At 36.1% G+C, this 15,810-nt stretch overlaps 1 protein-coding gene across 8 annotated transcripts in view; it reads right to left on the reverse strand.

The window, feature by feature from the left end:
- COG5 (component of oligomeric golgi complex 5) overlaps positions 1–15,810 on the reverse strand; it is a 276,711-nt gene that overhangs the window by 41,948 nt on the left and 218,953 nt on the right. For 7 of the 8 annotated variants that reach the window (XM_069461710.1, XM_069461711.1, XM_069461709.1 and 4 more), the window contains one exon: positions 717–827. The exons of the other annotated variant lie outside the window; for it this stretch is intronic. In XM_069461710.1, coding sequence (XP_069317811.1) covers positions 717–827 — 111 coding nt within the window. The remainder of the gene's footprint in view (positions 1–716; positions 828–15,810) is intronic. 8 annotated transcript variants of the gene reach the window in all.

The following is a 15,810-nucleotide window of genomic DNA, read 5'->3' on the forward strand; positions in this document are numbered from 1 at the left end:
TTCTTTCAGGTCTTTTAAATTTTTATCTTCCTGCTTACTAAATATTTTGAAAATGATATAGAGAGAATTATTAAACAAGCTACTCAAAAGTCATTGATGGAATTCAAAGCGTTGCTTTCCTAGTAATTAAGAATACAGTTTACCTTATATGTAATATATGGAGGCAAACAAGTTAAGGTTCAGCCATTTCTTTTAAACACTTTAGGGAAAAAAATATTAATAGCAAAGAGAAAAAAATACATATTGTCTACTTGCAATCACTCGTCGTTGTCAGAGGTTATATCATAAAAATTCAGTTCTTAATACAGCTCCTCCCTGCCTTTTTTATGCAAAGATAGAACCTTTTTGACATGCTGGTGGGCTTAAGGGTTCTTAGTTTGTCACTAGCTTTGCTATAATTTACTACTGCCCACACTATCTCAAATTATGCTTTTTAATAAGCATGAAACATGTATGATTTACCCTCAAATAATTTGCTCAATAAACTTGATTAAGTTGAGGATCTACATTTCATGTATTTTAAGTCACACAAATAATAAAAGCCAGGATCAAAGACTGTTTAAAAAGATTTAACTCTTTAGCTTATTTCACAATCATCACATTTTCATTGTATTCTTTTCTAAAAAACTAAACAGGAATTTGTGAATTATCTAAATTTGAGGCAAGAAGAATCTAAAATAAAAAAAAACCTTAATTAAAATAAAACTAAAAGTTACCTTTGTTACTGACTGGTGCAACTTGTACAGTGAATTCACTACTGCCACATTTCTTCTCTGTCCTTCAGTAAGAGGCCCAATCACCTGACTTGCATCTCCTTGTGTGGAAAGCTGTAAGAATTCAACGCCAAAAAAATTAAAATTATAATTCATATATATATAAGTGGGGAAAAATTTAGTCCCCTCTGACAAAGAGAATGTTAACTGGAAATATTCAGGTTAAGTTATAGCTTTGGACTTCAGCCATAGCCAAGACTCTCTGTAGAGATAACAGCATGGATGTGGAAGCCCTATTCATTTTACATAGGAAGAAGATCTCTGTTAATACTTCATAGCTTATGGACCCCTGAGGCAGGTGTGACCCAAATGCCCAGTGTGTGTTATTGTTACACATTGGCATAGTAATCCTAAGGAATACTCTCTGGCAACTGCCCATCAGGTTTCTTCCTATTCAAAAACTCAGAAATATTAATAAGACCTCGAAATAAGGAAGAAAAGAAGGAGAGAGGGGAGGAAAGGGAAGGAGAAAGAAATAAAAATAAATCTGAATTCTATGTATATTTGACAGCCATCCTAATACTCCAATGAAACGGGTGTTGTAAAGAGGGTATTACTCTTGTTCTTGATAGATAAAAAAAAAAAAAAGTTGCCCCAAATTATACTGTGTATAGATGATCAGTAGAAGTATTATTAAAAACTTTCTATTCCTGACCTTTAATTTACTCCTAAATGAACACATTTTAGGGAAAAGGACATGGAATGCTTTATTGCACTAATCTGTAACCGTCACAGTTCAGATTTAAGGAAAAATATATACATATCAACCATTCTCATACTGATCAGATTTTAATCCAATTCTCCATAACAATTATTATTTAAAGGTCAATTAAATGTGATCAGGACATAGAAAACATGATGTAACTCAGATATATAATAGTGTTTTGTGATCCTAAATGTCTCAAAATGGAGTCACTTATGACAAGTGACTCAGCCACCAGTAAAATTGCTCACCCTCAGAATGATTAAGCACATATATGATAGAGGTGATAATATGACACCTGCTGTGGCCAGGCGCCTCTGAGACCTAACAAGAAAATGAAGCCAAAAGGCATCTAAGATAACGGCTATGGACACTCCTGGTTATGGCGGGCCATAAAAACTACAAAGAAACTGATCATGGCCAAGACACCTGCAGAAACTCTGTCCCTGAGAACCCTGAGGCCTGTTTTCCATAGGCTGAGGTTTCTGGAAGCCCTCCTGAGAAAAGAGCAGCAACCCCTGTTGGCCAGTGTTCTGAGGAAAACTGGACCCACCAATCCATGAGTCAGTGAGCTGGTCTTCCCAGCTACCCACTGTGGTTCCTTCCCCTTACCCCCTATTACCTACCACCTGTGTGTGCTGAATGTATTGGCATGATTGTTGGTGTGTGAAAGCCTCCCAATAAACCATGAATTCCTAAGCATTTAATTGCCCACTGAGTCATCATGAAACCTCCCAGTCCCCCAGTCTGAGTTAGCACAACTAGGCTGATTCACACCTGACACAAGACTCATTCTATGAATGTGGATTCTTATCTCAAACATTAAGAAAAATTGGTCTATTAGGAGCGTCAAAAATAAGAGCATCCTTCCATTTTTAAAGTGAGCCAAATGAAATATGAGAAAAGAATACTACTTTTTTCTACTTTCCTTTAATACATACATAAATTTTCAAAATTAAATTCAATTTCCACATTTTCAATTCTTACTTGTAACAGAATAGAAAAGCATTAAAAATTACAACTGAAAGAAATAATCCTTTGCTAAAGTGGCAACGCATGATGGTGGTTATTAAGTCAACATAAGACTTTTGGACTCGAGGTTAAACAACTTTATCTATCTACCTACCTATCTATCCATCTATCTATCTATCTATTTTTAGAGAAAGGGTCTTGCTCTGTCACCCAGTCTGGAATGCAGTGGTGCGATCACAGCTCACTGCAATCTTGAACTCCTGGGCTCAAGAGATCCTTCCGCCTTAGCCTCCTGAATACCTGGGACTACAGGAGCATACCACTACAACTGACTCAACTGGCTTTTTTTTTTTTTTTGAGACAGAGTCTCACTCTGTTGCCCGGGCTAGAGTGAGTGCCGTGGCGTCAGTCTAGCTCACAGCAACCTCAAACTCCTGGGCTTAAGCGATCCTACTGCCTCAGCCTCCCGAGTAGCTGGGACTACAGGCATGCGCCACCATGCCCGGCTAATTTTTTGTATATATATATTTTAGTTGTCCATATAATTTCTTTCTATTTTTAGTAGAGACGGGGTCTCACTCTTGCTCAGGCTGGTCTCGAACTCCTGACCTCGAGCGATCCACCCGCCTCGGCCTCCCAGAGTGCTAGGATTACAGGCGTGAGCCACCGCGCCCGGCCTCAACTGGCTTTTTAAACATTTTTTTTTTTTTTGTTTAGAGACAGGGTCACACTATGTTGCCTAGGCTGGTCTTGAACTTCTGGGCTTAAGCAATTCCCCCACCTCAGCCTTCCAAAGTGCTGGGATTAAAGGCATGAGTCACCACACCCGGCCTCCCATTTATTTTGACTTTCTTCATGGACATAGATCACCACAAACTTCAATCAAGCTGTGTTCTAAAATGGTCATTCAAGTCAGTGGTATGAAAAACAACATATTTTCCTGTGACACTATGTTAAAAAAAAATAATGGTTAGATGATCAGAAGAGCCCATAAAATCCAATTTAATCTATAATGTGGTAAACTAATACTAACAGAAGCTCTGAGCTCCTATGAGAAAGCAAATGATGGGCTCTGTGCTAAAGTGAGGGTGGGAAAAGGCTCCTGAATAAGGCACTTTGGAGATTAAAGTGGCAACAATCAGTGGCATTAGTGCAAATGGCAGACTCCAGGATCAAATGTTAAATATATATCTGACTATAATGGGCATTTAAAAGTTACAGTCTATGGTCAGGCACGGTGGCTCATGCCTGAGATCCTAGGACTTTGGGAAGCTGAGGCGGGAGGATTGCTGGGGGCCAGGAGTTTGAGTCCAGCCTAGGCAAAATAGTGAGACCCTGTCTCTTAAAAAACAGAAAATCGCCCCCAAAACCCAAAACTATAACCGCAAACTTACAGAAAGTAACAAAAATAAAAATAGTACAAAGAACATCATATGCCCTTTTTCTAGATTTACCTATTAACATTTTATCTTATTTGCTTTATTATTTGTATTCTCTCCCTGTCTCTCTCTCACACACACACACACACACACACACAAACACACACACGTGCATAATTTGTTTTCTGAATCATACATACATTATGGCCCTTTATCCTTAAATATTTCAATGTGTGTACTAAAAATAAAAATATTCTCTTACAAAACCACAGTTCTGTTATCAACTTCATAAATTTACATTGGGACATTGATATTTTTATCTGGAATTAGCCATGTCTCCAAGGAATTCTGGTTCCTTTTAGTGAGAAGTAGTATTAGAGACCAACGTCTGGGCACTAGGTATGCTCATTGCTACTTACTACTGTAATAACTTTTTTTTTTTTTTTTGAGACAAGAATCTTGCTTTGTCACCTGGACTAGAGTGCAGTGGCATCATCATAGCTCACTGCAACCTCATACTCCTGGGCTCAAGCAATCCTCCTGCCTCCGCCTCCCGAGTAGCTGGGACTACAGGCACACACCATGATATCCCTCTAATTTTTCTATTGTGTTTTTTTTTTTCCAGTAGAGATGAGGTCTTGCTCCTGCTTAGGGTGGTCTCGAACTCCTGAGTTCAAGCGATTCTCTTGCCTCGACCTCCCAGAGTGCTAGGATTACAGGTGTGAGCCACTGCAACCGGCCATAATTCTTAATTCAATATTCAATTGATAATCCTTCCAATACCCTGGACTCTCAGTTCCTTGTCCTCTTTTCCTTCAGTGATCTTATTTTTCATTCTAACTCACCTATTCCATGGTCGTACCTCGTGCCTTGCCATTACAATGACTGAATTCCCTCTAGAATCCGAGTTTCAAGCACCCTACCCTCAGAACTCATGCTTCTTATGTTTTCCTTTGATTCTAATTCCAATAATTCCTTGATCCCTTGAGACCTCCCAACTCTACCACCTTTTCATTCTATCTCACAGCTGTCCCTGACTTTCATTTCTTTGCTTCCCTCCTTCCTGGTTTAGATTCCATGATTAATCATAACCAATTTCCTTGGAAGGGAATGGGATCCAATGTATCTGTGCAGGTACTGGGTTTAAATTGAGGCCTGGAGAGTTTATTGGTTTTCAGAGAGAGAGGAGAGCAAAGAGTTAAGGATACATGTGTTCATGATCACTTAGTAAAACTCTAGTATTGGTTGAACCCAAGTTCATACCTGCAGGTGAGAAGTTGAACAAGCTTCTCACTAGTCAGACTTTATATTTATAACCACTAAACTAAGGTGGGTTCTTGGCGTTGCCTGTCAATCCTGTTAAATATCCCATATGCTCCCCTAATCTCCTAGGGGTCTGTCTGTTCCTCACTTTTTCTTCATTTCTCTCATCTCCAAAACCTCCTTCCCTCCTCCTTATTCTGAGCTGATAACTTTTAGGGATAAATCCCTGAAAAAACAGGAGCAATCAGAACATTTCTATATTACAATGCTGCCTGCATCTGTACCCCTAGAGTGTCTGATTAGAAATGCTCCTGTCTGTAGCCAATCACTCCTCAAGTGCACTAGATCCCATCCCTTATCAAGATTATCGTTACTAAAATTGTACCCTCTCTCTGCTGTATCATCAATTTTTCCCTCTCCACGGCATAATTCCCATCAGCATTTTAGCTGCTCTTCTTTCTAGCAAAACTCCAAAGTGGTTTAAGCTTGTTTCCATTGCCTTTCTTCCCATTCTCTCTTAAAACCACACCATTTAGGCTACCATCTCCATCTAACAAAACCACTCTTGTCAAAGTCACCAAAGACTTTTGCACTGACAAATCAAATGGTCTGTATCCTGTAACTACTGGCAGCTTGACATAGTTGAACACTTCCTTCTCCTCTTAACGCTTTTTCACTTGGCTTCCAGAACACCATTCTTTCAGCTCTCCCCCTACCTCACTGGGTTGTTCCTTCTCAGGTTTATTTCTCTTTACTGGTTCCTCCACACTGCCCCAATCTCTTGTTTTCTCTATCTACACCTTCTCCTAAGAGGATTGTTTTAAATATACCTAAGTCAGTGCCACTGACATTCTGAACCAGATAATTCTTTGTTGTGAAGGGCTGCCCTATGCATTGTAGGATGTTTACCAGAATTCGTGGCCTCCATCCACTAGATGCCAGCAGCAACCCCCCACCAAACCACATACACACAACTGACAATCAAAAATGTCTGCAGACATTGGAAAATGTCATGAGGGTTGGGGTAGGGGACAAAAAAATCAACCCTGGTTTGAGAACCACACTGAAGTATACTGAAGATTCTCAGTCCTTATGTCTCCCCTGAACTCCAGATGTAGGTATCCCAGTGTTTATTCAACACTTCTACTTGGTACTTCAAACTTAATATGCCCAAAGCCAAACTCCTGGTTCTCATCTTCCTCCATCCTCCAGCTATCCTCTTTTTTTTGGTAAGATTTAATCAGTATATATATTTTTAGATTATTTGTATAGATTTGTAGGGTACATGTGCAGATTTGTTACACACGTGTGTTGTGTAAAGTCTGGGCTTTCTGTGTAACCATCACCTGATTGGCATATGCAGTACTCATTAGGTAGTTTCTCATCCCACACCTCCCTGCCACCCTCCCACCCTTCCGAGTATCCAAGGTTTATTATTCCACTATGTCCATGTGTGCTCATTATTTAACTCCCACTTATAAGTGAGAACATGTCGTATTTGACTTTGTTTCTGAATTATTTCACTTAAGATGATGGCCTCCAGTTCCATCCTGTTCTCTCAGTAAATGATACCCCCTACTCTTAAAATCTCAGGCAGTAACACTGGAGTCATCCTTCACTCTCCTTTTCACACTCCATATCTAATTTATCAGCAAATCCCATATTCCAGACCCTATGCTTTTATACTGAAGCCTATGGCCATCTTAGTATAATACTTTTGGTGACAAACATTACTGTTTCAAATTAGGTCTAGAGTCAACCAAAAACCCACACTGATTTTAAATCGACTGCAATATTTATCCTGTTTGAATTTACATAGTTCATTTTTCTGATACTAAATATAAGAATTTATACTGTTTCATATAGGTTATCTTTTTTTTGTTCTTTTTAATTCAGCCTGTCTTTCCTTTCAATGATACTATTTTGGAAACTTATTCTATCAATGAATATATTCTATACCCCATCCAGATTTGTGCCATCTGCACATGGTTTAAGGATAACATCTATATTTTCATCGAGCTCACTGATGAAAACATTGCATAAGACAAAGCTGAAGACATACTTTTTCTCCAAGATGAAAATCAAGCATTAGTCAGGACTATTGTATACATTCAGTAAATCACTTGGCAAATACACTTAATTATATTACTGTCCAGTTCACATAATTCTATCATGTCCACAAGGTTACTATGAAATATTGCCAGTTGTTTTGTTAAAATCTAGATATAATATCTCTAGCATTCCCTTGATATACCAGTCTAGGACCCCTGTCAAAAATCAAACAAAGTTAGTACACTATGTTTTTTATTTAAAAGTTTTCAAGTCCCAGTGCTTTGTAAATGTCAATAAATTAAACAGGAATCAGGGATTCATAAGGATGGAAAGGATGTTGAAATACAAACTATCCCTGGCTTTAGGTGGGGCCACATTCAGAGGCAACTTGGAAAGACAATTTTAAAGAGATCCACAGGCAATGTTTCACAGACCTTGCTACCACTACGGTTTTCTTCTTGAAAAGTTAAAAAAAATTTCTCACATATATTTTCTTAAACACTAAAAATAATAACTAATTTGTTTTTTCTAATATTTTTATTGTGAATTTTCCATTCTATAAAAGGGTTTAAAAAAATTGTACCATGAATACCCATATATTGATAAGCTAGACTCCACAATTCACAGTTTATAATACTTGCTTTATATCACCTATCTATTCCTCTATCCATTTTGTATTTTTGATGCATCTCAAAATAACCTGCAGACATTGGTATATTTGTTCCCACTGAAGAAGCACAGTCCTTAGAACTGGAAGATCTGGAGTTGAAGATGCCACTTTATGGTAGCATAATCAAAGTCACAACACAAATTGCTTCAACAGCTGCCAGACTTCTGCTGACTTTTAAGCGACTTGTACCTGCCTCTTTTCAGTCCCATTCAGTGTGATCAGTCCCTTGGGGAGCTAATTAAATTACTTCTTCTAAAAACTTGCATATGGCAAAAATTCAAACAGAAGTGAAAGGCATAACATTAAAAACAAAAGTTGTCCCTCCACATTCTTAGTCCTATTCTCTACAGTCATAAACTAACAGCTTCTTGTGTGGCCTTCTAGGAAAACAAAACAAAACAAAACAAAACAAAAGATCTTAAGCATAAAACAGCATTTTATTTACAGGTAGGACTACTAAATGTACTATTTTAAGTTCTTTTTCTAGCCTAATAATATATCTTAAACAGACTTTTCCAAATCAGTCCATACAAATCTTTACAAGACTACAAAGTATTTTTCTCAATAATTTGTAACCAAGCTCCCAAATTATCAATATTTTCTTGAAGATGCATTTTGCGTGGATGTATGAGAGAGAAAGTAAGGGGAGCTGAATTCCCCAGAGCTCGATCTTCCTTGTCATTGTTGTTAATCTTTGAAGGTTATTAGAATGATTACGGTTAGAAATTCAATTTCCCAACTAAGGTGGATTTTTAGCAAAGCTAGTGCTCACATATGTTTGGAATTAACAAAAATGAAAATAAGAAATCTAGATCCAAGATAAGAAAGATGTCTCTTACACACCTTTATTCATTTTCTCCAAACTTCTAAAACATATAATATAGTATATTTAGTTTTGGTAAAGTTATTTTAGGAAGTTCTTGGATATTTAAACTGGGGAAAGGTGGCTGTTTGGTGAAACTAAGGAAGAAAAAAGGTATTTCCAGTACTGGACCTGTGTCCTTTTTCAGTTTCTTATTCTAAGATTAGTTTAAAACTAAGAGATTCACCAGCTATCCTTTCCCCACTGCTCTCCAGTGCTATCCTGTCACACACCAGGTGACTGTATACGTATAGGACGGTTTCTTTTTCAACATTTTGTTTGTCTACATTTGCGCTAATACTTTACTATCTTTTTTATTTATTTTTATTTCAGGGTATTATGAGGGTACAAACATTTTGGTTACATTTTATGTCTTTGCCTCACCCAAGCAAGGATTAGAGACATGCCCTTCCCCTCTACAATGCTCACCGCGTCCATTAGTTTTGAGTTTAGCCCCCCACCCCGCCCCCGCCACCAACCCCCTAATTCCTGGAGAATATTACCACCCTGTGAGCACCATAGTGTTGATCAGTTAGTGCCAATTTGATGGCGAGTACATGTGGAGCTTGTTCTTCCGATCTTGTGATAATACTTCACTACCTTAAGTGTAGCTTTTTTTGTTTTTTTGTTTTTTTTTTTTTTTTTTTGAGACAGGGCCTTGCTCTGTCACCCAGGCTGGAATGCAATGGCACCATCATAGCTCACTGCAACCTTGAACTCCAGGGCTCAAGCTATCCTCCCACCTCAGCCTCCTCCATATCTGCTCTCATCTTTATCATTTCCTTCTTTCTACCTGTTATTGGTTTAATTTGTTCTTTTTTGTTTCTCTTTAGTTTCTTGAGATAGAAGATTAGATCCTTAAATTAGAGACCTTTCTTTTTTGCTCCAATAAAAACATTTAATGATCTGAACTTCCCTGTGTTAGCTGTATCCTACAAATGCTAGTATGTTGTATTTTCATTTTTATTTCAAAATATTTTTTAAAAATTTCCCTCTTTGTCTCATAGGCCATTTAAATGTTTGCCATTTAACTTCCCAATATTTGGGGGATTTTCCAGATATCTTTTAGTTATTTTGGGAGGAGGGCTCACAGACATCTTTGAAATCTGTTGGAGCATTTTCCCAGAAAAAATTCACATACGATAACATTTTATGATTTCTTGGGGTTCACAGATCTCCTGAAACACATTGACGTTGTTACATTAGCAATTTCTACCCTAACATACAGAAAAATGCTAAAAATACTGTCTAAGAGAAGAAGAAAGACAAAGAGTATTGATTCCCATGACAGAAGAGAGACACTTTCCGTATGTCACCATGTTTGTTTTTAGATATGTCTCAGAAAATACTCTAAACTGGCACAGCCTCAAACTAGGGAGTTAAATAAAAGTTAGCTGCCCAAAAGTGTGCTACATGTCTTATGTAGTAAAGGATAACCAAAACAATCAATAGCTTCTAAGATGCAAATAAGCTCTTTTATGCCCGAATGCACTGAATTTTAGTTTGTATCCTAATTTTTATTAATAAAAGGACACGTTTGTCTGTTTTCTTCCTTTCTTTCAGTTTGTCCCTGGAGGGGGGGTGGGTGTAGTGGCCCCTTTAATCGTGTCTCTCTCCCCACCATTACTACCATGGCTCTCCAATTGGAACCATACCTAAGATGGCTAGTGTCACACTGGGATACTGCAGCTCCAATTCCTGAGCATGTTTTGGCCTTAGTTCCATTTGCAAGGAGATCTCACCTCATGTAATACCAGGTTGATACCTATAGCAGCCCTGTCAATGTTGCTTTTCTTTAGATCTTATTTATGAGTATGGTTATATCTTTACTGTTGCGTTTGTATGTCTGTGTATGCTAAGGAGGAGGTGCTCTGAGTGAACCACAGCCTGACTTTGACTAAATGCTGACAACTTTTTTTCCCAGAAATATATTTTCAAATATCATATTTTGAAGCATACCTGAGGGAATTAAATTACATTCCATACCTTGGAACAGACCAGGATTAAAAGCTCTACTTGATCACTAATATGCTTGAAAAAATATAAAAGCTCTATAGTATTAGGACTTTCATTCCAGTAAAAAATTGGAATTTTTAGTTAGTTCAGACTAATCCTCTCAATGAGAACACCTAGAAAAAATGAATAACATATTTAAACAATCTTCTCAATGGTACTGAAGTGCTAACACAGTGGTAAAAAACTACGGGGTGAGATCCAATTGCCCAATTTCTTTTCAAGCCTCTAACTAATACTTGTATTTCCTGGGGTGGGTGTGGAGGATACCATCTGCTCAGAGACTAAAGCAACTCCACATGCCATAATAAAGGAAAAAATTAATAAAATATATTTTTTAATGAGGATAAGGAAAAAACAAAGAAGTGAAAATATTTATTTGAATATTATATGCCTGTGCTAATAAAAATAGGTTTAGGACACTAAAGATTAGAGAATGGGCTTGATTTAAATGAAATCATGCATAACAAGGCTTATGATTTTTATAGTAATATTAACATTGATTAAGATTAAGTAAATTACCATAGCAATGAATTTCCCTCTTCTTTGGCTGTGAAGCTGATGTCAAATGGCATAAAAATTTAACAAATACACACTGTTAGGATTCAAGTAGGGAGATTACACCTTTGGGAATAAAAAGAGAAGTCTCCTACGCACATGCCTGTAGTCCCAGCTACTGGAGAGGCTGAGGCAGGAAGATGCTCGAGCCCAGGAGTTGGGTGCTATAGTATCCTATAATTACACCTGTGACTAGTGTGCATAGCCACTTTACTCCAGCCTGGTCAACACAGCAAGACCCCTACAGCTTAAAAAAAATGAGAAAAAGAAAGAAAAGCTCACGAATTCTCCTTTTTTGTTGTTGCCATGTTCTCAATTTGGCTTTGTAATAGATGGCATAATTAGTCCCAATACTTTACCCCTCTTTGCATCTATATTCTTTGGTATATAACTTTGTACTGTGGATGGGCTGTTTTGATAAGCCAAACTTATGGGGACACTTTCCATCCTGTGCATCTGCCTTTACCATGAGATCAAGCCCAGGACAGCCTGCTGCAGGATTAGAGACATGCAGAACAGAGGAGAATTTTAATTATGCTTAAGGCCAGCCCAGATCAGCAGCTAGCCAGTCTTGCAAGCAAACACAGCCAAGTTCAGCAAAGCCACCTGGCTAGCACCCCAGGTGACCTGAGAAGCATGAGCAGTAAATGCTTATCGTATGTCACTCAGGGTTTGTAGTTGTCTGTTACACAGCATTCTTAAGGCAACAGATAACTGATATAGGCTTTGACCTACTTTATTGACAACTCTGAATTTTTTACTTTCTACTGAAAATATTCCCTAAGGAGAATAACCATCATTTGTCATTGCTGTCTTCAGTACAGCCTTCTGACTCTCAGACAAGCCAGACAGTAGTACAGGACTACTGACCTAGCACAGCCTCCAGAAAATCAAGCTCGTACAAGTCTGGGAAGCAAGTAAAAAGGCTATCTTAAAGAAAGGATGAAGTGACTGTAAAATAGTACAGTGTAAGAAGAGAGGTAGGAAAGAGTGGAAGGCTGTCTAAAGATCAAGATGGTAGGTAACTCAAAGGTACTGGTGTGTTCGTATTATAGCTAAAGTGCATTTGGTCCAAGAGACCCTAGTGATACGTTTCCTCTGTTTGCACATAATATAAAAACTCTTCCAAGTGACTTCTTATTTCCTTTGATCTTTTATATATTTGAATGTTAACAACATTAAGTTATTACCATATAATACTACATGGAGTGGTAGTACATGTAGATGACATTAAAATCCCCATTAAATAATTCTTTTAAAACTAAAAAATTAAACTCATGTGTCTCTATATTATCATTTAAATATCAATCACACATGTAGGTTTTCTTCCATTATAGGAATGTCAAGTCTCCAACTTACTTATGAAATTACACAAAGAATAAAGTGTATATTTACAAAGCCTTAAAATAAAACTCTAGTGTCTAGAACTATTGACCTTATACATGGCTACTAACGTGCATTGAAGTTGAAACCTCCCCTTAAATGTCACTCCTATTATTATGGCAAATGGCTGCAATCTAATTAAATGCCAATCTACTTTCTCACAGTTCATAACATTTGACATTTACACTAAGATTCTAGATGCCATTCCCTGAAACCATCAGATAATATTTATTGTTGGAAAATGTCCTTTACCTTTTAAAGGAATTGTTAGTATATTTGCTATAATTTTGACATCACAAAAATTTACAACACTATGAATTATAAAGGTGCCACACTGCTCCCTTACATATTGATATTTTAATTTCCTTTTAACACACAGAGGACAAGAAAACATTGATTCAAACTTTCCATTGTTAAGGTCTAATTACATTTTCTTCTAAAGGTCACATTTCAGACTATACAAACACATCACCAATACACTCCCATTAAATAATTTGTTCAGTTCAATCACAAAATATTATGACATATTAATTTATACCTATAGGTGTGTATTTCCAACACAAAAGTCTACTTAGTAAATTAATTACAACTTCACAATTGCTGTCAAGACAAATGAATAAGAATTTTTAAATGAAGAAAATCTAGAAAACACTGATCTCATTTTTATGAGAGCACCTAGGAAACTGATATTCACATGACACCACTAAATTAAATATATATTAGAGGCCACAGTGCTAAATCCCTGCTATCTTGAAATTAAACTACTAAATCATCTACACCTTAAGAGTCTAGAAATTAAATAAACTATGATACACATAAAATACATTATGCATGTGTTAAAATAGTATAGATCTTTATGTCATATAGTAAAGAGTAAAGTGAATAAGCAAATCACAAAACAGTATGTATAGCACAATCTCATAAACAAAAAAAAAGATGTTATGTTTGTATACAAGATACAGGTCAGAAATAGAATTTTAAAGCTTGGTCTAGAGTCTGGTCTGGGTTTGAATGATAGTTGCAACACCTGCTCACTGGCATTCTCCTTTTAAGAGTCTATATTGGTTATGCTATTAACCTTTCTCAGCTGCAATTTCTGCATTTTGTAGTGGCAGACAGTAAAACTTCCATTTCATAGGATTGTTGTGAAATAAATGAGATAATATGTATAAATGACTTGGCATAATCCCTGATTCACACTAAATGCTTAATAATGGATTTTTGTGGCCATAACTGACCCTCAAAAAAATGAATTTTCCGGTACTACTTCAGATTCAGAAAAAAAGGATTTAAGGATTTGTTTTTATAGAGATTTAGGTTTGTATGACATATACCTTTGGTGATTAATAATAGAAAAGCCTTAGGGAAAAAAACATGTATAATGATAAAAATAATTTCAGATTATTATATGCATAGAGATGTAATCTATATATATATTAATAATTTATATGTTCTACTCTACTGCACCCTACATCATTAAATTCAACTTGAAAAATCCTTTTATAACCCTTTCTCTTGTTTTGAATTAAAGTTATAATTAAGTATACTAAAATGTTCTGGCAGCCAAAAAATTTCTAAACTAACCTTTGGATATATAAATTTTGTATTCTGGAAAGCTGCTCATTCTTCATTTCAGGCTGTATTTTCAAGTGACCCTTCCTGAAAGTATGCTTATCCTTAAAATTCTAGCTCTCCTCCATCTCACTGCTTGAACATTCCATTAATGATCTGATTTCTGTCACTTCTCAACCTTGTGGACTTGAGGCTTCAATTTTCATCTTTAAAAAGAATCTCCCGTTTATTGACTTAGTTTTCATACCAAATCTCAAGTCAATATTTCCACTTATAGGCAGAGTAGTTATTTTACTTAAAAATCTGTCTCAAGTCTTTCTTCAACTACAGACTTAATATTTGGCTATATTTTTCTGTTTTCAGTGAAACTATTCTTAAAAAATAGGAATATGTAACGATCAAAGAATATAATGGGTAAAATTTAAAAAAACAGAGGAGTAGCAGAAAGGGGTTTAGTAACAGTCAGGGAATAAACATTAACACTAAAATGTTGCTTGAGTCATTAGTGAATTATATATTAAAAAAATAAAGAGTATGATGTTTTTTGTAATATTATTTAATGCTGCTTAGGCTTTCATTATACACTAAAGTGAAAGTTGAAACATAAAATTATTTTGGGGAAAAAAAAAGAAAAAATTTAATTAAAACATAAAAAAATTTAATGACTTTCTGTTAACCTTGAGCGTTGTAGGTTAGGTAGGCCTAGGTAATTTAGGGCTACGGACTATTTGACCAGCAGTACCAATTCAATCAAATGTTGGTTGATAAATTTTGATTTTGTCAAAGCCCTTTGCCATTATTATGTTAACTGAAATCACATATTACCACTAGCACTGCCAGCACTGCCCCTTCCCACCCGCAAAGTAAAGTACTTTCTAGATATATCCTGGCTCTAACAATGTTGTCTTCACAGGGGACTGTCTCATAAGCATTTTTGTCCTGATATTTTCAGTAATTACACTAAACTCTACTAGATATAATACTGAACTTTACTTATTGCAATAAACCATGTTTTTTTAAGCCAATGAACATTATCATAAAGCATCTATAAACAAAATTTGAGAGAAAAATTAGTCATTTAATTACCTACAAAGAGCTTCTATGCCTTTGTATGGCTAGATTTCAATAAATAAAGTTTAAAAAAAGATGTTTCCAAATTATTGTCAAGAATACAAGAACAAATGAATGGAAAGAAGTAGCACTATATTAGCCAAAAAAAAAAAAAAAATCTAGTCATTCATTCAAACTGAAAGTAGGAAGCCTCACAATAGGACAGTTATCTCCAAGGACCATTTCACATAAATTCATTCAGCTCAGTTTGTCACCAAGCTACTCTAAAAATTATTACAGAACTGGAACAACTTGCATATAGAGAAAAACAGATTATTCCATTTATTACCATATTTAAATTGGGAGCAGTCAGATAGGCTAAACTAAAAATGTGGTTGGCTACCTTTCTAAAGATAGTGGAGACATCAGATTTTAAATGAGTATATCAATAACTAAAATGAGAATATCAATAACAGTTAAAAATACAGGGAAGTCTCATTTTCTCTGGATTTTAATTAGCATACACATATACCAGCTAAATATGTGTGCTTAATTTTAAA

The sequence above is a fragment of the Eulemur rufifrons genome, chromosome 29, assembly GCF_041146395.1.
Source record: "Eulemur rufifrons isolate Redbay chromosome 29, OSU_ERuf_1, whole genome shotgun sequence".
NCBI classification, from domain to species: Eukaryota; Metazoa; Chordata; class Mammalia; order Primates; family Lemuridae; genus Eulemur; species Eulemur rufifrons.